Raw genomic sequence first — 22,116 nt, 5'->3', positions numbered from 1 at the left:
AGAATCACGTTCATCTGCTAAGCCTATTCCGCAGTCACCGAGGGAAGCTTCGGCGGCGGGAGTGAGGCATGGGTAGCAGACTATTGCAGGCATCTGCTTGGGGGCAGTTAAAGTGCACGGTTGGTTTAACTGCACACTTTCGAAAGTTTAACGCCGATCATTTCTTCTTCTGTACGCTGAATTTACAGTTGGTAGCTAACTGAATTTGACGCCGTTTTGTGCCGCGTTGCGCACACCCAAGTGGCCAGGGCAGACGATGGAAAAAATCCACCAATGACATGGAGTTCTTACGGTCGCATGTCTCGGTCGACGAATGGATTTGTGCATCAGGACAACTCTGTCACGGGCTTTTTCTTCGTAGCCATTCTGCACACAGAGTAGCGGTGGCGCGAAAACTAAACGAGAGGAGTCGCTCTTTCAAACAAGACCAGGATGGCCGCGATCGGAAACTTAGAATGGCAAGTGCGCGTAACGGTAAAAGGGCCCTTTTTTGCGCATTTATCAGTAAAGATACAGCTTGCCAACCTGATATAAAACTCCATTACGACTAAAATATTGGTACAAGATGCGTGCAAATTTCTGAGATAATACATCGGACACTGTAACATCCAAATATCTCTTCGAAAAGTGATTTTTCCACGGTTTGTCGGCCTCGAGGACCTTTGTTACCCATTAGGGGGGATACTGCTATTGAATAAATGTTTATAATCTTTTTCATCAATATAAATGAAACTTTCGTCTTGAGGTTTTGTGCCGATTTCAAATATGTAATAAGTTTTCTTGTAGGTCAATTAGCTTCTACGATAATTAACATTTCACTGCCATTGTTATAGAAATTGTAGCAAAATAATTTCCCTAGTGAAAACAAAAAAAAAATTGCTATACTTCATAGAGTACACATTAGCTCCGTTCTGCAAAAAAAATTTTTTCTATCTGTTGTTGTTGGGGTATCGGCACTTTGTTATTACATGGAGCCCAAAATTGGTGTTTTGAAAAAAGTAAAAAAAAAACAGCATTAAATGTGACGGGACCTGGTATCCAGATCAGCCAGTTTTGATACTCGCTCTAGACACATGCAAGGACACATCAGCATTTTTAGGACATATCCAATCTTGTGTGCTGCTTATAAATATGCAATTAACTTTTTCTGAGGTCAATAAAAAAATCAGTTACACTTCTTCTTGTGTTAAAAATTTAGGATATGATTTGCAAGAAATGTAGTGCAACGACATAGCTAAAGTTAAGCAGGTGTGTTCCTCGTTGTTCAAATACTGCAAGTTAATACTTAAATTTTTGTATTTGTGCTTTAGCCAAAGTTACGAAATTCTAAAGTTGCAGCTTTACAGATGTGAATTCTTGTTGATATTTTACAGGATTTCAAAATATTTCAGTGTTGTAGAACTCTATATCATAGTTTTTGTGCGCACTCTGACTCACCTGCATTCAGGGGAAGAAAGAATGACTTGAATGAGTAGAAGGGACACAGTGCTGATCCCATAATTTGAGACTAGAAAAGCTATACTTGACAAAAAAAACTAAAACTAGGAAAATGTAGATTTCAAGCTTCAAAAGCGAGAAATAATAATTACAATATAAAAAAAGACTCAAAATTCTCCTGCTGATATAGACATTAGGCTCAGTTATAAGCTCATAGCAGAATCTGGAATGTACAAGAGGCACGGAAATAGGCATTGACACATTGTCTGCGGTCTCCAAAGTAAACCTACTAGTGGGGGTAAAGGGCAATGGTTAGCTTTGCTGTATTAGATAGCGCAATGCATTGATTAAGGGGGGATGAGGATCTTGAAAACTTTTTTTTTTATTTCTTAACATATCTTCCTGAAAATTGGCATGCAGATATATCTTTGAATGCTGATCCCAAATATATATTCAGATTTTATATATCTCATCTAGAAATGAAGATATTGCAAAATAATTTATCCCACATAGATCTTTTCTTACGGGCCATTATCATTATTTCTTAATTAAAAAACTAGTTTCAAAGAATAGCTGTCATTTCCAAGGGCCCACTGCACATCCTAAAGCTAAAGAAATTTTCAATATGTCATCATATAGGTCATGAATGAATAACAAAGTAGGAAGAAAAGGACAATGCAGGAGTAATTAGCTTACATCTGACTTAATTGCTAGTCTATTGGGTTTAATGAAAAATGGAAAGCTTTAGGATGTAGCTGAGGTTTTACTGAAAAAAATTATACCTAATTCAATAAAATCGGTTCATGCAAACATTATGAAAAGTTCTGTAAGGCAAAGGCATTTGATCGAAAAAGCAAAGCTGAGAGAATTGCATTCAAAGTTTTGCTTACTCTGCCACTTTTGTTTACCTATCACATGGAAAAATTTAATGCTTTAGCATGCAGCCCAGTCATTACTGAACACAATAACACCAAACTCACAGAAATCTGTTCATGTAAAGATTGTGAAAACCTCTGTATTGCATTGGCACTTGACAAAAAAAAAAAAAAGCTCAGAAAGTAGTTTTCACTTGCTGTGCCGACGTTCATTAGTTCGAACTTGCGGGAAGCTGCGGACTTCTTCGCCAATAAAGTTTTAATGTTGTCTGCGTACTTTTCACGCCCTGCGCACTCCGCGCAAAACACAGTGTCGAAGCGTTGAGCACGGAAGCTCGGTTCAGCCGCGTCCGTCGGCACCGAAGCGGCGTGCAAAAACGCCGACGTCGACGTTAGGCTTCGGTAAGCTGGCTCGGCCGCTTCCGACGACACGGAATCTGAAGCGACTTGCAGCGTCTCAAAAGTTAGCATTTTCGACGGGCTTAGTCCAGGCGCATCCACCAGCACTGCAGAGACTTGCGGTAACACCGAAGTTGACACCGATCGGCACTGTCCAGCCGCATCCACCAAGGGCACAGCAGCTTGCGGCATCACTGAAGCTGTAGTTCTCGACGATGTAGCGCTTTTCTTATTCCATGCGCGCCTCTTTTTGCTGACTGCTTTTCGCGTGCTTGCTTTCAAGCCCGCGTCTCGCGCCATCGTGACACGCGGAAATTCCCCCCTCCATCGCCTGCATCGAGGAGGCATCATCTTTCAAGACTGCAATAACTGATTATCTTTTGAACTTATCACCTTAATACTAATAATTGTTTGAGCATGTATTTTTTATTATTATTGTACCCACCCCCCTCTGTAACGCCCTTTTGGGCCCTGAGGGTACTGTAAATAAAGACACCAGGCACGCAAAAGCAAGAAATTCGTGGTTAAAAGAAGCGATTCAATAGCCAAAATATCTACAAGAACGATAAAGAAAAAGGCAGAACGAAAAATACTAGGAAACAAAGAGGAATGCGAAAAATGACGTGCGCGCCGGCGAGAGCAGACGACGCGAAGGAGTCGAACAACGCGGCCGCGGGGCCGCGGCAGGCGAAGCATGCGTCACGGCCAGAGGGCTGCGCCTCGGGGAGGCGCCCGTTTCACCCAATCAGCGGCTGTCTCGCGGCGATTTCGCGCTTGAGAACGGGTGCCTGGGGTGCCGATCGCTCTGCTACACGAGAGTCTACAGCGTGCCGAGGGGCGCCAGAATGGAGAGCGGGAAACCAGCTTTCAAACGAGACCAAGATGGCGCCGATCGGTTCGCGTCGCGCGGAGCTACGGCAGCTTGAAAATGAGGCAAACCTTTGCTCTTGGCGTTCAATTTCGGCTCACCGACGTTTCTAAATTGCCGTTTTTTTATACTACGAGTAGGAATTGAGCCATAATATTTTGTAGAGGCATAGTTGGGACATTAAAGACTTCAAAAACTCGATTTTTGAAAATTGCTATTTTTGACCATTTTTCGCGATTTCAAGACCCGCGTCCCCCCTTAATCTCCGGCGCAATCTTGTGGGCTCGGCTGAACCTTGGGATAACCTCCTCTTCTTTCTTCCCGTACGAAGCAGACGACTTCTGCTTCGCTTTTTGTAGACACATGTTCGGTTTAAAAGTTTATAATCGACAGGGTCGATTTGCCGCTTACGTTCGCAATACGATGAACAAATAAACGGCGTATCAGTGGTTTTCGAGGCGACCGACTGCCAGGCGTAGCAGGCGAACTCGTCTGTTAGGCTTAGTTGCCATAGCCAACAGTCAATTGGAAGGCGCCTCAACACACAGGCGCACTGAACCAATAGGTAGGGCTGCGTGCATCCTAAGCTTCATCAGGCCGGCCCCCAATTGTTTCACGTTTGCGCTTTTTCTGTGTGGCCATTGTCGGCGAGGATGCGGGGAGCTGAAAAGTGTAACTTGCAAATGATATCAAGATGGTGGTGCTCAGTGGCGGGAAAGGCGAGAAATAGCTCCATGAACTCCAGTGTTTCTACGCAATTTTGGGGTTTGTTTCTCGCCATCCGCACTGACATTTATTTCGGACACTTAGGGTCTCCTAGAGTCGTCCGCGTAGCATTCGACAGGTGGTAAGCGCAATCATCATTAAAGGGCCCCTGAAACGGTTCGGACAAATTTTGTAGGCGCGTAGGGTACAGCTTAAGTAGAACATCCGCGCCCCAATTTAAGTGAAGCGTTACGTATTAATGGAGCTGCAAGCGATTAGAAGTTACCCTCCTCCCTAGCTATGCTTTTCCTCCTCAACTCGCCCGCCGAGCGAGCGGCGTTAAGCTCCGCCTTCACTGGTTCAGCGTCACGATGCGACGTCACATCGCTCACTTCCGGTTGTTTAGGAGCACGCCCCCTCCCGCGCGAGACCTCTCCGCTAGCCGCTTGGCCGTCGACCGAGAGCTATCGAAGCAGCGTGCGTTGCGAGCATTCTGTCGTAGCGCCGAACGTGTCCGGTGCTCCGCTAAAAACAGGCAAGCTGGTCATTTCGCCAAATGACTGGAGGCATAAACTCAAGCTAATGAAGGAACTTTAGCGTAGACGTACGTGAGCAGCCTGATCGGTCTGCACGGTCCAGACACTTGCTGGCGCATCGCTTAACCAGTCAAACAAAGCGCTAATATTGCTCTAACCAAGTGTAAAGCATTTTAAACATTTATAAATCAACGTGTTGATGATTACACTCCTGCGAAAAATACACACCACCAGCAAAGAATACACTTCGTTGCTGCTACTGTGTATGGTTGAGCTCTGTGCCACCAGGTGGCTGCACCGTGCAGACCGTTCACATTTGCCCTTCTGCTCATCTCGTGGCTCATCCCGGCACAGTCAAGCGGCCAGACCCTGTCCCCTTGCGCTTGCGTTTGCCCTAATACTGGACTCGCGGTTTGCAGGTCGCTAGGTTTGCAGTCCACAAGGCAACAAAGTCGAATCATAGTGCTCGCGAAAAGACTGAGACCAAGCATGACCGCGGAGCTCTCGTCAAAATGGAGTACGTTGTAACACAAGCAGACGACACTTGCTGTTTGCCGGAAGTGCTGAAGTGTACTAAAAAACTATTCTTGTGTATTCTCTTTAAGTTATTTTCTTTTTACAAAAACAAAGTAACTAACATTCCAACTATTACGAGCATCATTTGTTCACCATAAAGTTGGAAAAATTATCGACCACGCGCCCTGGTCAGCCAATCAGTAGCTCGCCCATGTGACGTAATATGGGTTATTTGCATCATATGGGTAGGGGCGGCTTAAAATTCCGCCGAGCAGTGCGCTGCGATCGGCAGCGATGAGTATTTTTAAAACCTTATAATAAATTACACGATTTACGCAGAGCACTTAGATGCATCAATTAATGATCAGAAGAACCTACTCTAACGACTCAGTACGTTTGTAGAAAATCGCCAAAATCGTTTCAGGGTCCCTTTAACTAGACTTCGCACACGACATATCGCTGCGACAAGTTCAGAGTGCGATCATTACACGGGAAAGGAAAAAAAAATTGAGATTTTGACTACAGAATTCAGGGGTGCGCTCATTATGAGAGTACGATCATTATGCGAGTAAATACGGTAATACTTCTGCATTACACACCCCTAGATATTCTTGCACTCACCCTCATGGCATTCTTGTTTTGCTGCTACTGCAGGTTTGGCCACGTCTTTCTTTAATGAGAAGAACCGCAACATGGCCCTGGACCTTGTGGAGCTGATAACGGAAACCAAGCAGGAACTGCCGGACTGGCTAGCCTGCCTGGCCAAGGAAGTGCAAGCAGAGCAACGTTCCTCCAACCAGCGCCGCTTTGGCTCTGGGGGACGCAGGTGAGACCTTCATAACTGCAGTGCACATCCTGTAGCCGAGCCATGGCTCCATGCTTGCGTGCAAACTGTTGTTTTATAGGCAGTTAAAGGGAACGCTAACCCAGGCCTTTTAAAGAAACATGTCTCGTAGAGCAGGTGCAAAAGGTCTATTTTTACAGGTGCTAGGCTTACGCAAGGCAAGCTTACAGCCACTCACTGAAGCCTTAAACTGTACTCTGACTGTTATGCCGAATAATTTAACCACTAGGAGTAGACAGTAACATATTTATTCAGTCATCCTCGTCACTTTATGAGCTTGCTTCATAGGTGCTTTCCCAGAGCTGGTCGTCCTCCGTGCCCTCCAATACTGTTCGAGATTCTCATCACCTTGAAGCTCTTGACGACAGTCTCAATCGAATATGCATGGCACGCATTGAAATACACACTCATGCGTACAGCAGTGCTCTCTCATTGCACCTGAAACATATGCAGCTAAACCTGCTAACAACATTCCTCAGTACAGTGAATACCATCCATGCTATGGCATGATTGTGATCCCACAGGATATAGTGGTGATGACCTTTGTCGGGTCAGTAAGACACCTGTCCAACCAGTTTATCACAAACTCGATAGAATGCCTGCTTGGGGAACAGCATGCTCGCTTATTCTATTTATCAGCTGTGTGAATAAGTGGAAGTGTCAGGGTGCCTACATTAGGTTCCCTGGAACTAAGTTATGGAGTCTTCTCTCTAACTGGCTGCACTTTTTTTCTTTTGCACAGTTCCCGGTATTCCTCAGGTGGCTTTGGCAGCCGCGACTACCGTCAGTACGGAGGCAGCACAGGTCGCGATCGTCCCATGGGCGGACCTCCCATGGGAGGCGGTATGGGCGGCCGCAGCGGTGGGCCCGGCGGCTACGGCGGCGCACCCCAGTATGGTGGATCGAGCAGCCAGTTTGTGGGCGGCTACAGGCCCAACAGCTACGGGGGCAACTACAGCAGCGCCTCCAATGACTGGTGGGGCAACTGAGGGGCGCACTGCGCGGCCTCCCTCCACCAGCCGACACGCCTCCCCACGCCAGTTTCTCCTCCTCTTCTTCCACCCGTCTCTGCGGTCAGCGCATCTCCCTCCCCCTCAACCACGACTGCTGCGCACGGGCCGTTCTTCTTGAGCCAGTGGTGGGCAGCACAGGAGAGAAAAAGAAAAGAAAGAGCGCGCAACTTCGGGGCTGGAGCCAGCATGTCTTTTTCGGTGCTGCGTGACAGGGGCAACAAATGGAACATTGGTATGGGAGAAAGAAAGGCATGGCCTTCCTTTTACTTGTCTCTCGATGATACACGTATGTTGCAGCAAGGCCTCATTGCCCAGACATGCTGCCATCTCCCGCCCACCCATTTTGTTGCTATCTCAATCAGTAGCTGTGATCCCTGTGTAGTTTGTGGTCATTGCTGCGGCCGTTTCTCTGTAGGCTTTGCGAAGCAACTACCCCTTGGTCGTGTTGAGGAGAGGAGGACCCCCGAACATAGTTTTTTTCTTCGCTGACTTTTTTTATGTTCTTTATTTTATTTTTGCGTTGCACCACCCACTGTTGTCTAGGCATACACGTATATATAGTCTTTTTATGTGTGCGTATTTGTGTGTTAGATAGCCCATTCCCTTTCTTGTTCACACCGGTGTGCGGACCCACAAGTTTCCCAACGCATGTCACTCCCTTTTTACTTCCTAAAACCTCTCTATTCTTGCTCATTGTCACTTTTTCTTTCCTTTTATTTTTTTCTTCCTGCTCGGATTTTCTGTCTTGATCAAGTCTGCATTCTTCACTTGTTTTATTTACCCTGAAGTGTGAAGGCTTTCTTGCTTTCCCCCCTCCTTTAGCTTAGGTGCTAGCTATTACAGCCTGGTTTTAGGGAAGAAGTTGCGGGACCTAGTTTTGCAAGTGAGGCATCTGTCATCCCGGGCAGTGAGCAGCAAATTGCCATTCCTAGGCATTTTCGGGATGCTGCTTTTGAAACGTTCAGCACTGTCCTGGGGCACGAGAACACTTCGTATGGCAGTCTCTCCTGCCAGGGAAAGGAGTATTACTGCAGATTTTCTGGGCAGCAGTAGCAGCCACCTTTTGCAGACCAATAATGTAATGCAGCTGGCCACAAAGTAGCTTGTTTCTAATTTAAGGTATTGTTATTTTTTTCTTTGTGCTGTTGTACCTGGAACACACATTTGAAAGGCTCCTTTTTACACCAGGGAAAAAAAAAGAACCTGAACATGCTCATTGGCATGTTACCAATAAAAGCTTTTTTTCTCAAATAGTTTGCCCATTTTTAGCATACCGTATATACTCGTGTAAGGGCCGCACTTTTTCTTCGAAAATTTTGCTAGGTGCGGCCCTTACACGAATCAGGCCGATTTAGTACAGGCAGTACAGGCCAAAGGTCTGTACTGTTTATGCAACAGTAGCAGAGTGCAAGAGTCACAAATGACATGCCAGAAATGTTTTTATTCGGATTCCATTTCGCTGTCCTCGTTCTCGGAGGAGCTCGCCTCGGCGTCCGCGTCTTCCCAGAGACGGTCATCTTCGGTGCCGTTCATGGAGTTCGAAATTCCCGTTACCTTGAAGCTTTTAGCAACTACTTCTACTGACATGGCACGCCACGCATTCAAAATCCATTCACACACCTGTTGGAGCGACGCCCGCTTCAGCCGTCCTGTAGGGGTCTTCTCGTGGACGCCTCCAGCCATCCATTCAGAGTAACATCGGCGAAATTCCACTTTGAATGGTCTGTTGACGCATACGTCGAGCGGCTGCAGCACACTCGTCAGGCCACCGGGAATGACGGCCAAGTCCGTACGAGTTGCGGCAACTCGGTTCTTGACGCGGTCGGTCAAGTGGCCCCTAAAGCTGTCCAAAACAAGGAGGGCTTTCCGTTGTAACAGCCCTCCAGGTCTGTTTGCCCAGACGGTCTTAATCCAGTCAACGACCAGTTCCTCGGACATCCAGCCCTTCTCTTGCGCACGTACGACGATTCCCTGAGGGAACTTCTCTTTTGGGAGAGTCTTCCTTTTAAATACGACGTACGGCGGAAGCCTCCTGCCGTCTGCCGTGATGCACAACATCACAGTGCACCTTTGGCGTTCTGCACCAGTCGTGCGCACAGACACACTTTTCGCACCTTTTAAATCCACTGTGGTGCTTTCCGGTGCATCGAACCACACAGGTGTCTGGTCCGCATTCCCAATTTGGGACAGGTCGTATTCATGCTCCCTCCTGAGAGCATTCACGAAGCGATGAAACTTAATGACGTGGTCTTCGTACTCGCGCGGCAGTTTTTGGCAAATCGTCGTTCGGCGCCGAATAGAAAGCTGGTTACGGTTCATAAACCGCGTAGCCCAGCCCCGACTTGCCTTGAATTGTGCCGGGGGTATTTCCATGTGGCGAGCGATGCTGAGGGCTTTGACGCGTATCATGTCAGTCGATACGGCGTAGCCGTCCCTTCGTGTGTCGACGACGTAGTTGACGAGCTCGCTTTCGAGTTGCGGGTACTTGCACTTTTTCCCGCGAAACGCCTTTCGGCTCCTGTTAGTAGCGGCGAGGGCATCTTTCTGATTCATCCAGTAACGCACGCGCTTCTCATCGACGTCGTACTTTCGTCCAGCTTCCCGCTTCCCGTGCTCCTCGGCATAGTCAATCACTTGCAGCTTAAATGCTGCAGTGAATGATCTCAGATGCCGGCCCATCGTCCGTCACGTGCGCTGGCTTCTGCAGGGTTCACTACAACCAACAAAGTGACACCGACGACACCGATCTGAAGTCGCGCTGCCAACGTATCGACACGATGCTAGGAACGATGCCAACAAAGAGGCCGCACAAGGCAAATATGGCGGCGCGCTGTCAACAGCGTGGTCGGCGCGTCGGCGGAAGTAGAATAAAAGCGGAAAAGCGTGCAGCGCCATCTGGCTGTAAATGAACTAACTACACTTTTCTGGCGGGACATTTTGAACTTTTGTTTTTTTTTTTTCGAAATATCCGCTTTCAAAGTTGGGGTGCGGCCCTTACACGAGGGCGGCCCTTACACGAGTATATACGGTAGCCTTGCGACTCTGGATCTCATGGTCACAGCGATGCACTCTGTAAGACCCATTGGCCCTTTGCTATTTCTTTGAAGGCCCTGTAGAAACTGGGCTCGTTATTACTGTTTATTGTTAATTGCACGTTCTTGGTACTCACGTGCTTCTAATACACTATCCCGAAGCTTGTTTGGCTCCCTAGGACGCGTTACACGAGTATGCGAATTCCAATGTTGTGGGCTTGTCTTCCATCTGAAATGCAAGGTTACACTTCTGTTTATTTATTCTGTATGTGTGTTCTGGGTGTGCATGCCGACTGCACTTGTTTGTAATGTTCAGAGCTTCTGTGTTTCATATTTGCAAGTCTTACGCGAGACTCTTACTTGGAATGCATTGGATTCATTTCTTGTGCCCTGGCGTCGTACGTGCAGTGGCGCGTCTTTCCAGGTAATCCCGACCAACTGTGCAAGACTCTGCTGCCAATTTGGCCCCAATGGGATGCGCAGATGTTTAGGAAGTGACAAGAAGTGTTGAACTTGTGGCTACACCTTTTGAGATTCACATCGGCAGGCATTGCTCCGAAGCTTCAAGTATGAGCGTCACCTAGCTGCATTATTGGAGTTATAAGAAACCAAGAATCCCGCATACGTAGCTTTGTCAATTGCACACCACTAAATCTCCCCATGTACAATGATGGAGAGTCCTTGCTTCTCTATCCTTGCCTAGTAGATTGTGCACCTAAATTTTTTCTTTATTTTTCCTGCGCGTCTTTTTAATGTGCAACGTTCGAAAAGCAAGGCGTCGCAGCTTTCAGCTGCTGCTGTGGTTCTACTTTTTTAAAATCTTCAAGCACAGGTTATGAGGCTCCGTGTCTGCTGTAGGAGTTGAGCGATTAACTGACTTGAGGTAGCCATGTTTGCCCTTTGAGCAAAACATAGTGATGTAAGCATTGAATATTTATTTCAACAATGCAGCAATGGATGGTATGCTATCGTAAACCAGTTGCCCAGTGTGGTGCGATGGTTAACCAAGAGTGTACACTGAGTGAACAAGAGGCACCTCTTCGGGTGCCAGAAATGCTTTATTAATAACCTTGCGCTCTACACATTCACTTGTAAGCCACACATAGTCATGTCTTGTGCTACGAAAGCTGTTTTTTATTGAATGCTTAGTAATGTTGCTGTTTGGTGCGTATGCTCTCGATTTTTTATTTTTATTGGTGCAGCGCAGTTACCTATTTGGGGGGGACACTTTTTTTTTTTTTTTTCACCTGCTTTTGCAATATTTGCTGGAGGCTCAAAGAGAGCTTGTTTTGCAAGGGGACTGTTCCGACAGTCGGGAGAAATTAAACGGGCTCTCCTTGTGCCTTGAATGTTGCGAGTGCACTTGATAAAACAAAGAAAGCCTGGTGCCTGCATTACGCTAGTGGACACACGTGCACGTGGTTCCAGTGTGATAGATGTTCCTTGCATTCTTTTCCTTAGACTGTATGTAGCATTTTATAGGTGTCTTGTTTCCAGCGCTGCTATGTGGCTGTGCACCTTTTTTTTCTTTACTGTGTGTGTGTGTGTTTGAGTGTGCTCTAACAGTGCTGCGAGCCTCTCGTAATCGAGACTCGCACTGTGAGCGAGGCAGGTGCCACACATAGTACAGTCAGCACACTCCAGAGGGACACACACCCGCAAACTTGTGTGTCTGTGGGGTGCCAAGACTTGTGGTGCAAGTGTGCGGCACATCCGTCAGGCACGCCTTGCCTGCCAGAAAGTGCATTGTATCCAAGGCGACCGACCGACTGTAAGTTGGGAACGGTGGAGGGACGAAGAACGTCCCAGTTAGGTTGCAGTGAGGGTGTCGGAGCTTGGTATTTCTGGGGGACCTTATTCCCAGTCCCTCCCGTGTTGAAGGGTGGAGAGAGTCGGCCAAGATTCGTCTCGATGGATTTGCCGTTTTTCTTGCTAGGTGTACAGTAAAGCTAGGAATATTTTTTTTTTAATTGGCACTATGAACAAAGATTGTATGTACGTCTTAGTAGTGGTGCAGTCTTCGAGGTCGCTGCATTCTTGGCATTTGAAGGGATGATTTGTTCAAACTTCAATGCAAGAAATGGGTACCCACTGTAGTTAGAACTTTTGGTGCCCTTATTGCCAAGAGCTCTGCCGCTTGTGGTTGAGTAGCTCGGGCGGCAAACTCGTTTAACGGCGAGTATAGCTTTAATTTAATGTCTTTCAACTTCTGTTGTGACTAAATTATGACTTAATTCCACGAGGCATAGTGACTGAGTGAAAGTTTTTGAGAGAGAAAGAGTTTGTGGGCTGGGTTGGGAGAGAAAAAAAAAACTCGTTCTGTCCGTCGATGCAGCGCAAAGCATCAGAGCAGAGACCTTCCGTGACCAAAGAAAAAAAAATGATCCACGCGCACACTAAGGCGGCGTCTTTCTTTTTTTGTGGCCAGGACAAGCAGGTTTCTCCTTCTGCGAAGAGGAGGGGGCTAGGGACCATGACAGTGGGGAAGTATTCCCGGGGCTGCGCTTACGTACACAGACACATGTACCCCTCTCTTCCTTTGGGTTTTACTTTTTTTGTTATTCCTTTCCCGACTAGTGCTGTCTTGTGGCGGATGACGGGAAGTGGATGAGGGCTGGAAAAATGTGGGCCAGCTGTGCAACAACAGCCGCCCTCTTCCTCTGAAGCCTGTTGAGAGCCAAGCAGTCTGTTCGCTTTGCTGTCTTAGGACTATCGACATGTAGCTGCAGCAACTTCAGTCTGTGGCGTCTCTTTGTCTAGCGGTGCTGCTGTACCCAAAGCAATTGTTGCTCTGCAGGCAGCACAGTGGGGCACTCGAGAACTTCTCCTGCCTCCCGCGTAACCTGAGCTTCTAGATAGGTTTCAAGGGAAGGGGGGGGGGGGTGAGCAGTTGGTTTATGGAGGAGCGCTGTTTGTTGGCGTGTTTTCAGGGGAGCCACATGCTGCACACTTGTTTGACTTGACTCTGCATCCAAGGCGAATGAGTCCCTAGGGATCACTGCTGTTATTTGCATCCTCATTTAGCAAGAAAACTCCCATTCCCATCCTCCTCTTTGTAATATATGTATGTACGTCACTGCGCCTTCATTCGTGCAGGTGGTCACGTGTCGCCTTCGTGCGGTTGTATGTATGTATATATGATATATATATATATATGTATGGCCCAAACAGCCTGCAGGTGATTTCTCGTTGCATTTTCTCTGGGTGGTTTCCATATTTTAAATTTTTTTTCTCCCTTGTCTGCCATCAAGTCTGTGATCACACGGTGAGCAAGCTTCAGTTGCTGCCGTGTGCAGGGAGGAACAGGCGATTGCATTCTAGATTGAGTGGAATGCCACATCAAACCCACATTAGTATGGTTTTCGCTTGTTGGGTCCAGTGATGAACTGATGCAACTCTCTCAGAGAGTGGTGTTCCAAGCCATGACGAGCAGAGTGTTTTCGATCTAGTCTTCGCCCTTCCTGTTTGGCAAGGGGCTGTGGCCTTGCTTTGTGAATGCCGTGCCTTTTGGGTCGAGGTGTCTTCTGAAAATTGCACCTTTTTCGATTTCTTTAGCCCCCTTTTGTCAAAGTGATCTTTCGCAGCTACTCCAGGACTCGCCCGTGTTTATTACGAGATATTTGAAGCATTTTTTTATCTTCCCTTCGACGCTGTGCTGACCACAATTTGCACTTGCAGAACTTATTTTCCTTTGGTTGTACGAGGGACTGAAGTGGCGAGACGCTAGAAGTTGTGTTTAGGAGGAGGCAAGAGCGCACTTCCATCGACCATCGCTGGTGCATTGTGGTTATTTTTGCTCTTGATGCCAAGAATGTGCCTTACCTATTGCTTGAGAGTTTGTGTGTGTCTGGAAGGACCTTGGGACCTTGCAGTGTTTGGATGGCAAAGGCACCTACTCCCCCACCTTTTGTTTTACCATCATTTGTGTTCCTCGTAACTCTGGGCGGCACCTGTACATACAGTCCATCGGGAGAGGGAAAAGAGGTCTCATTGACAGCGACTCTGTCTCGACGCCCACATCACATAATTTATACGCAAGTAGGTTCATTCAATCTGCGGCGGATGTTTTCACGGGAGTAATAACTGTGCCTGCATATTTGCCTGCTGGTACATCTGTGGGACGTTGTACATAACGCAAACTGGGAATGAGTGTGCAGGACAGCCTTGTCTTGTACTGCAGTGAGCAGGAGGTGCGTACGTGATGTGGCTCCCAATGTTTCATTCCTCTCTACACTATGATGCCACCAGTCAGTCGCTGGGCATCATTTTGAGAAACGCATACTTGGCGATTTGCTTGGAATGCACAATGGAAAGTACAATACTGGGTGGAATATCTTTTCGTAAGGCAGTGTTTTTATTCGGGGTGGCTTGTATGGCGGGTTTTGGCAGTCAAGACACTGGGTTGGGTAGGCAATTGTTGGCGTAAGTTCATGTTTCTGCTTTTTTAAGTCGTTTCCATTATGAGGTCGCTAAAAACACTGCCAGAATTTGTGGGTGTTAAGTACCAATCAGTAGTTTAGGCTAATGAGGTTACTTCCTCTGGTGGTTTTCCGTTCCAGATTCCTTCTTTTGCAGTCATTTCTTTGTTCTTTCCTTGCGGAACTTAAACATGCGTCAGCCTTGGGAGATTCCATTGCCAAACTCCCTCTCAGTCCTGGCGTTAAGTGGGGGGAAGACGCCGACAAACTCAAATTTCTTTATGCCGGAGGTCTCTGCGTTTCGGCGGTGACGGCACGTGAAAAATACTGTCCACCTTAGAACAAATGACCGAAGCACATAGCACTTTTTACTCGCGGCAAAACGTAATTGATGCGCAGTGTAGCGTTTTCCCTAGTGTGGAAGGTGCGCTATACCCCAAATGTTCTTCACGCATGTGCAAAACCGGTTCTGAAGGACAAACGGCGCGCTTGTTTGTTTCCCGAAACGAGAGAACAATTAGACATCCCGCCAGTTATGGCTTGACAGCATAGTCTGGTCAAACGAAATAAAATGATGAAAGGCATGCCGGGCGGGCCTGGCGATTTCGCGACGTACACACAAGTTTAAAAACAAAGGCTGACTCCCTGTACTCTAGATTCTTTTGTAGTCTCGTCTTTTTTGCCTTTTGGGTATAGCAAAAGCATGTTTTTGATTTGTAACCGTACGTGGGGAGGATTGTTTGGCCCAGAGTTTCTGGGCGTTTTTATTGTCGATGCATTAATGTGACTTGTTCCAAAACTGAGAAATAAAGAAAGATTGGTAGTCACACATGCGCATGCAGCTGTCTTTGTCTCTTTTGAGTGGTGGCTTTGCTTCAGCGGTAGTTGAAGTAAGCCATGTCCTTTCGCTGGTTGTGCCTGTACCAGTAGCCGACACCGAAGCCAATCACTATGGAACCCATGATGCAGAAGGTGATCGCAAAGCCCAGCGTGTGGGCGCTGTACAGGTGAGGCATTCCACGACCACTGGTAGCCGCGTTGTCGATGGTCCACGGGTCACTGCCATGTGGGAACTTCATGTTGTTCATGTGCTTGGCAAACTCGTCTGGACACTCCAGGCTGTGGCCTCTGACCACTTCCTGCACTGCATTCTTTGGCGCCGGCCGGTCCACGAGGCTCTCGCACTTGGTCGTGTCCTTGTTCCAGGCACAGTACGGGTCTTGGAGCCCGACGCACTGTGTGCACGTGCGCACCGTCCAGTTGCAGTTGTCCAGTGGCACAGAGACAAGCTCGTGGTACGTAGTCACTAGAAGAGTGACCAGGCCGGGTCGTCGCACGATTTTCAGGTCCAGGACTGGGTCTTCTCCAGGAAAGACTATGATGTCCTCAATGACAACTGTCGAAATGGAGTTCTGGCCAACATTGATGGCCTTGATGACGTGTCCGTGGCTAGTCCCGATGAAAAACACGTCGTAGCGCTTCCCGCTTACGGTGCGTACTTGCGGGTCGATCCAGAGGCTGGTGTAGTGGTAGTCGAAACCCACGTGTGCCAACATGGGTTCGCTAAGGTAGTTGTGCACCTCGTTGTTGGACAGCGGCCTGTTGTTCTGGAGGAACTGTGTGTCGTTACCGACAACGGTTGGCTGAGCCGGGCACTTCTCGCGGCCGGGCTTCCCGTCGTTGATGTTGGCGATCAGGTCGTCCACACTGAAGGCGCACACGGCCGACCCTCTGAAGGGGCTGCCCTGAATCCGGAAGAGTGCGTAGAACACGAACGCCTTGTTCCAGCGGGTCATGATCGGGCTGACGGCTGCGACGTCGGTGAAGACAAATGGGTTGGTGCCGTTCAGCGAACAGTGAAGCCGGACCTTCTGCAGCGTCGTCCACATCCATTCGTGCGGCGGGGCGCCGCCGGGGTCGTTGACGCACACTCGGGCCACTGTGGCCGAGGTGCGAGGACCGCAGTGGTCCTTCTCGGACGCTGTCTCCGTGAGGAAGAAGTAGGCGTGCTCGTCGAACGCGAAAGCGCCCACGAACTCCGCGTCGGCGGCCAGCTGCGTCGCTTCCTCTGGCCTGGTTCGCAGGCGTTGCGCCGCCAGCACGGCGGGCGACTTCGGTACGCCGGCTCGCGCGGACAGGCCGGCGATTTGCCTGTTGCTGACGAACAGAACCGCGGCGCTGCTGTTGCGGTCCTGCGGGATGATGGCCTGGCCGTCCACGTCCGTCTTCCAGGTGTAGTTTCGATGCACCGGGTCGTACTTGTACTCGCGGCAGCGCGGCGAGTACGCGTTTGTGCCGCACACGAGGAGGCTCTGCGGCGACAGGTGCCGCGCCACGCGGATGAAGTTGGCGCAGTTGAGGTCGGTCGGCACTGCCCGGTCTGTGCACGCGGGGTTGCTCGAACCGGACGCTGGCCAGCTGATGTTGCCCGCCTGCGAGGTATTTGGGCGCGTTATCTCGCGGCGGACCGCGCTGCTGCAGCCGCGTGCAGTACACAGTAGATTCGCGTAAATGCGGGCCTCGATGCGCAATCCCGGATGAAACGTCGCTGAAGCCTCGTTACAGCAGCCACGTGAAAAGCGTCAACTGTTCCGAGTAGTTTGCAGGCGCACGTATTCTTCTACGTGGTCCGCCCTTACAGAGAAGCGAAAGAATGTTGAACTGTGGAGATGATAAGTGCAACGGTCTAAAATCCGGCGCTAACCCCGACAAACCCTGCGACCTGGTTCCGTTCGGTGGGTAGCGCGCAGCCCGCGCCCATACCGTTGACCTTCACTGCGCGTTTATGTATCCAATCGCACATAGAGAATGATGCCGCTGGCCTACACGCTTTCGTATCCATGTGCCCGCCAATCAAATGAGCCTTCGTTGTGCTGGAAAATTGAAAAAAAAAAGGTTAATCGACGCCGTCGTGTCAGCACTGTACAATTATATTTAGTTATATAAGAACTTGCAACGCCGAATATGCATGTATTAACTAGTACTCGCATTTTTTAACTATCGCGGGCCTCTTGGCGAGGTCCCTTGCCCTGATATAAGAACTTGCAACGCCGAATATGCATATATTAACTAGTACTCGCATTTTTTAACTATCGCGGGCCTCTTGGCGCGGTCCCTTGCCCTGACCGCGCCCTTAGCTCCTGTATTTTTTTCTTTTATGCGAAAGTGTTGAATGCTTCATTGAGCGAAAAAGCCGGCGTCTGTCGTCTGTAGGAGCGAAACGGCGCCTAATTTCCCATTGGCTGCGACGCCACTTCGCGAGCGCGCCAGGCCTTGCGTGAGGGGAGAGGGCACCGCCGCGACGCCACGTCACCTTCGCTCTACGAAGCCTGTGTTATCCGCGCGAGCTCTCGCCTGCTTTCTAACTGCGCCTCGGTTAGGCGAAATCAAAGCGCGCTTGTTTGCCCGCGAGGAGTTCATAACTCGAAGGACCGCTCAGCGACGTTCAGTTGGGCACTAATGCTTGCGCATTCACAACTCGTACGAAATGCTTAGGTATCCTCACATCCCCCCCCCCCCATCTGCCTGAAAAAATCTACAGGCACTCCCCGTGAGCCCATGTATAGAAGAAGAGACTGCATAGCCTACAGTATGTCTTGACCTAACCAAACTTTACATTTGCCAAGATTGAAACACGAGTCATTGGTAGTCTACAATCCCCGAGAAATGGCTGTTCTAGGCTTGTTTTCTCGCCTTCACCTAAATCGATCCGGAGGCCAGTACTTCACGCATGCAGATCATTGCAAATGTATTTGCAATCTTCTCGGTCTTGAGTAATGCTCGTCACAGGTCCGCGTCTAGAGCGGCCACGATTATAGGGCGCTCCGCCAGATCTCGGAGACCATGCTCCGAAACCTCTTGCACTTTGAGTAAAACAGTCCGCGCGGACTACACGGTTCCAGAAATACCGGTGCCGAGAACAAAAAAGAAAAAAAGTCTCGAAGAAACCTCGAGGCAGTTGTGCTCTCGGAAGGAACAGACTGAACGTGAGGAGAGAGCGGCCCGCAGTTCTGACATCGAGAAGGGACGCCCTGCGCTTGCACGACCTTGGTAACAGCGCGGTATGAACAACAGTTACGTGAAAAGTATCTGAAGAGCGGATCAAGTGATCATCACAATCGTCAGGTTCATTGCTGCGTAGCCCGCTGTGGTGCCTCAGATGGCTATGGCGTTCTGCTGTACTCGGCACGAGGTCGCGGGTTCGAATATCAGCCGCGACAGCCGTACTTCGTACGCAGAAAGGCTCTTGTACTGCGCTTTGCACGTACGTGAAAACGAGCCCACGTGGTGGTAGACGTGCGCGTAGCCCACTGCACTCGTCGTCACCAGCGCTAAGCCCAAGCTGCCACTTCAGTGGCAGCCCCAACTGGTCGAAATTAATGCGCAGCCCTCCACTGCGACGTGCCCCATATCCCAGTTGTGAAGCTTCTGGCCGTTATACCAAATCATTCGGGACGAGGGGACGCTCGATCCTCGCGACGTAAACAGTCCAGTCGCAAAGTGCGCGACGCCGAGGCGCCCGGGTTCTAGCCGAAGCGCACTATCGGGATTCGGTCTCACCTGATCGAGAGTGTGAACGCTCAGGTTGTAAAGGTAGTTCCGGCCCCCAACGAGCACGAAGTCGCCGTCCAGAAGGAGGAGTCTCAGGTACTCTCCCGCCGCGGCGGTTATGTTGTCGGCGGGGAACACTCGAACTAGCTGGTGCGGGTACTCCTCGATGAACAGTTTGGGCTCCAGCTGGCGCTCCCAGGTGGCCGCCGCCAACGGAACGAGAGCCGCCGCGACAAAGAGCGGCCAGAGGATGCTCGACGCGGCACGCATGGCTGTACTTACGCCTTGGCTTCTTTATTGTTTCACGATTCCTGCAGCGTTGTCGCCATTAGATGTGCGGTCATTACTCGCTGGTGCTGCCACCGCGTTGATGAGATGCTCCTCGTCGTCTTCCTTGGTGGTGGTGATAAACTTTATTGAAAGGGGGAAGGGTAAAGAGGGACGTGGCTGAGCGTTAGGGCTCTAGTAAGGCCCTGGGCCTGCTTGGCCTTTTCCGCCCAGAGTACAGAGGGGCCTTTCGACCCTTGTACTATCCCCCGTAGTGGGCCGTGCTTTTTCTTGGAATCAGTGCGGCAGGTAACCTGTTCACCCTCCAACGTACTCTCCCGAATTTTCCTTAGAGTTTATATGAGTTTGGGCTTGTACGATTTTACCGATTCCCCATGTTTCGTCAAGATTATATATATATATATATGTATATATGCATTCGCGGGCACAAGTTGGAATCGGCTATCGCAAGACTAAGGTAATAGGGGATCGCTGGAAGCGGCCTTCGTCCTGCAGTGGACATAACAAAAGAAAAAGAGGTCGATGATGATACAAAAGGTGACACAAGACAAGACAAGGTGTGTTCTCAGGGCAAACTTACTTTAAAGAGAATGCAGGTTATTCTTTCTGCTTCCCCCTTCCTCGGAAAAACAGCACTAAAAAACAAGAGAAAGGAATGCCAAGATTTCATACGATGGCAAGGAAGGCGGATACAGTGCTGCCTTCATTCTTCCTTGGCTTCGTATTACGGTTATTTATTTATTTATCTATTGTTGTTTTGCGGTGCTCGCCTCAAGAATGGAATGCCAACTCGCCCCCCACCCATTTCTATTTCCGGCGTTGTTTCCGCGGGAGTTTCACAAATAGTAGTGTTCCCACGTTAGTAGTGCTCCATGCCTACCTATACTACAAAGTGCCAAGGATGAGGCAAAGAATGCTTCGCATTGAAAATCAGGGAGGACCTTAGTGTCCCGCGCCGGGAGTGGTCCCGCGCGTGCGTATGCTGTCCATCTGAGTTGTGGGGTTCTCCTCCCGTACTCTTGGGACAAAGGAACGACAACACAGTAGTGCCAACAATAACGAGGGCATTTATTGCACCTTTCATACATCAATGCCTGCTAGCCGAGTTGCTATCCACAAAACATGCCGATGGTCGCGCGACAAATCTATAAGTCTGACTCACCGTGACCGGAAGCGAGTGAATATGTTCGCCCCATGCTGGATCCCAACGCCTGGTCGTTCGCGTGTACGGTCACGCGAATCGTGGCGCGTTCGAAGGCGGCCACGCGAGGCGGTCTCGCAGAAGCATGGGTCGGCGCGCGGGTCGTTCTCGCTGTTAGCCGATCCGCCGGGAAAGAGCCAGCCTGTACTCCCCTGCGCCCCCCAAGTAACCCTGTCGTGAGGCGGCGTTAGCAGCGCAACAGTCGCGCCATCTCTCGTACTGCGCCTCAACCACTCCGACCGCAGCGGGCGCCAGGCCACGCGGCGAAGCCGGATTACAGGAGACGCGCTATGCGGGAAAAACATATCAGGGGACGCGCGAGAGTCGCGCATTCCCACAGAGTATGCCATGTCGCTCTCGTGGGTTTGCGTTCGTTTGTGGGTGACTTCAAATTATTGCTGCAAGGAGACGAAACGACGCGCCGCGAACTTTGCAGTTACCGACTCTGTACGTTGTATGTTTAAAGCCGATTCCCTTCTCTTCCAAAGAATGTAAGTTGAAATTGAGGATTGCAGTTCAGACTTGACAGGCACTGCGAATATTCCAGTGTAGCCGTCACTTTCAGTATGTGCGTCTGAATTACGAATAAATGCAGTTTTCTTTTTCAGCAGGCCTGTGGTCCGTATCCTTTTGCTCACGGCTGTGTATACTGGCAGACGCCTTATACGAGTGTCACACAGCGCACTTTCGATCGCGATCTAATCCGATCGGGATCGGATTTCTCCGTCGCGTTTTCTCCTTTGCGCAAGCTGCGGGTGGAAGCCGATCGCGGTCGAGTATTTCGATTTGAATTGGGCACGATCGCAAGCCAAAGTGGTCGTGTGACACAGGTATCAAAGTGGTGGACGAGATGCGGCGAATAGTTAATCTGAATGTCGTAATTAATTATTTAAGTTGCGGAAAATGCATACCGCTGGGTGCTGCATTGTCAGTTTTAAAACGATAAGCGATAATCATATTTACAGAGAGATCGAGATGATATTTTGCACAAAGCTAGAGAAGCACTAGTTCTAAAACTTGCATATTGCAATTAGTAGCTCCACCAGCAGTTAACGAAGGCACGTACCTACAAGCGCACCGAGGGCTGCCTGCTGGCCGGTTTTCCATCGGCACAATGGGTTTTTTTCCTCGCGGCGTCGGCTGCCGGTTGGACCCTCGCACTTTTTCTCGGCAAAGGTGGTAAAGATATCCCCGCCGCGCGCCAGTGGAGATTGCAACGCACGCGTCTGTGGCCTCGATAAGGGCCAAGCTACCGTATTGACAGAGGGGTGCATGTAGGATGCATATGCTTCGGGCGGACACTGTATTCGGTGCACGCCTAGAAGCACTTATCAAGGGTTTTTTTAAAGTTATTTGCCTCTTCTTACGATTTTCCCACTTCTGCTGCTGTGGCTGCTGCTGTGTGGCACACCGCGGCGGGGGGGGGGGGGGGG

At 49.4% G+C, this 22,116-nt stretch overlaps 2 protein-coding genes across 4 annotated transcripts in view; one reads left to right on the top strand and one right to left on the bottom strand.

Moving 5' to 3' along the window:
* LOC135908172 (putative ATP-dependent RNA helicase Pl10) overlaps window positions 1-15,480 on the top strand; it is a 76,123-nt gene extending 60,643 nt beyond the window's left edge. For 2 of the 3 annotated variants that reach the window (XM_065439936.2, XM_065439927.2), the window contains exons 13-14: window positions 5,991-6,162; window positions 6,923-15,480. In XM_065439936.2, the coding sequence (XP_065296008.1) occupies window positions 5,991-6,162; window positions 6,923-7,169 (419 nt within the window). In that variant the 3' untranslated portion in view covers window positions 7,170-15,480. The remainder of the gene's footprint in view (window positions 1-5,990; window positions 6,163-6,922) is intronic. The other variant, XR_011511470.1, reaches the window with a different exon arrangement.
* LOC135908193 (semaphorin-1A-like) lies at window positions 15,375-19,575 on the bottom strand. The gene is made up of 2 exons (XM_065439947.2): window positions 19,204-19,575; window positions 15,375-17,075 (listed from the first exon to the last, which is right to left on the bottom strand). The coding sequence occupies exons 1-2, from the start codon at window positions 19,462-19,464 to the stop codon at window positions 15,519-15,521; spliced, it is 1,818 nt and encodes a 605-aa protein (XP_065296019.1). The 5' UTR covers window positions 19,465-19,575; the 3' UTR covers window positions 15,375-15,518.
* Between the last annotated feature and the right edge of the window lie 2,541 nt (window positions 19,576-22,116).

Source organism: Dermacentor albipictus, chromosome 1, assembly GCF_038994185.2.
Source record: "Dermacentor albipictus isolate Rhodes 1998 colony chromosome 1, USDA_Dalb.pri_finalv2, whole genome shotgun sequence".
In the NCBI taxonomy this organism is placed as follows: Eukaryota; Metazoa; Arthropoda; class Arachnida; order Ixodida; family Ixodidae; genus Dermacentor; species Dermacentor albipictus.
Note: the sequence above shows the minus strand (reverse complement) of the source record. Positions and strands in the feature narration are given on the sequence as shown.

Excerpts from the sequence above, each read along its gene's own strand:
- LOC135908193 (XM_065439947.2), bottom strand. The coding sequence starts at position 19,464 with ATGCGTGCCGCGTCGAGCATCCTCTGGCCGCTCTTTGTCGCGGCGGCT. Across the intron at positions 17,076-19,203 it reads GCGTTCACACTCTCGATCAG|GCGGGCAACATCAGCTGGCC; the intron begins GTGAGACCGAAT and ends AATACCTCGCAG.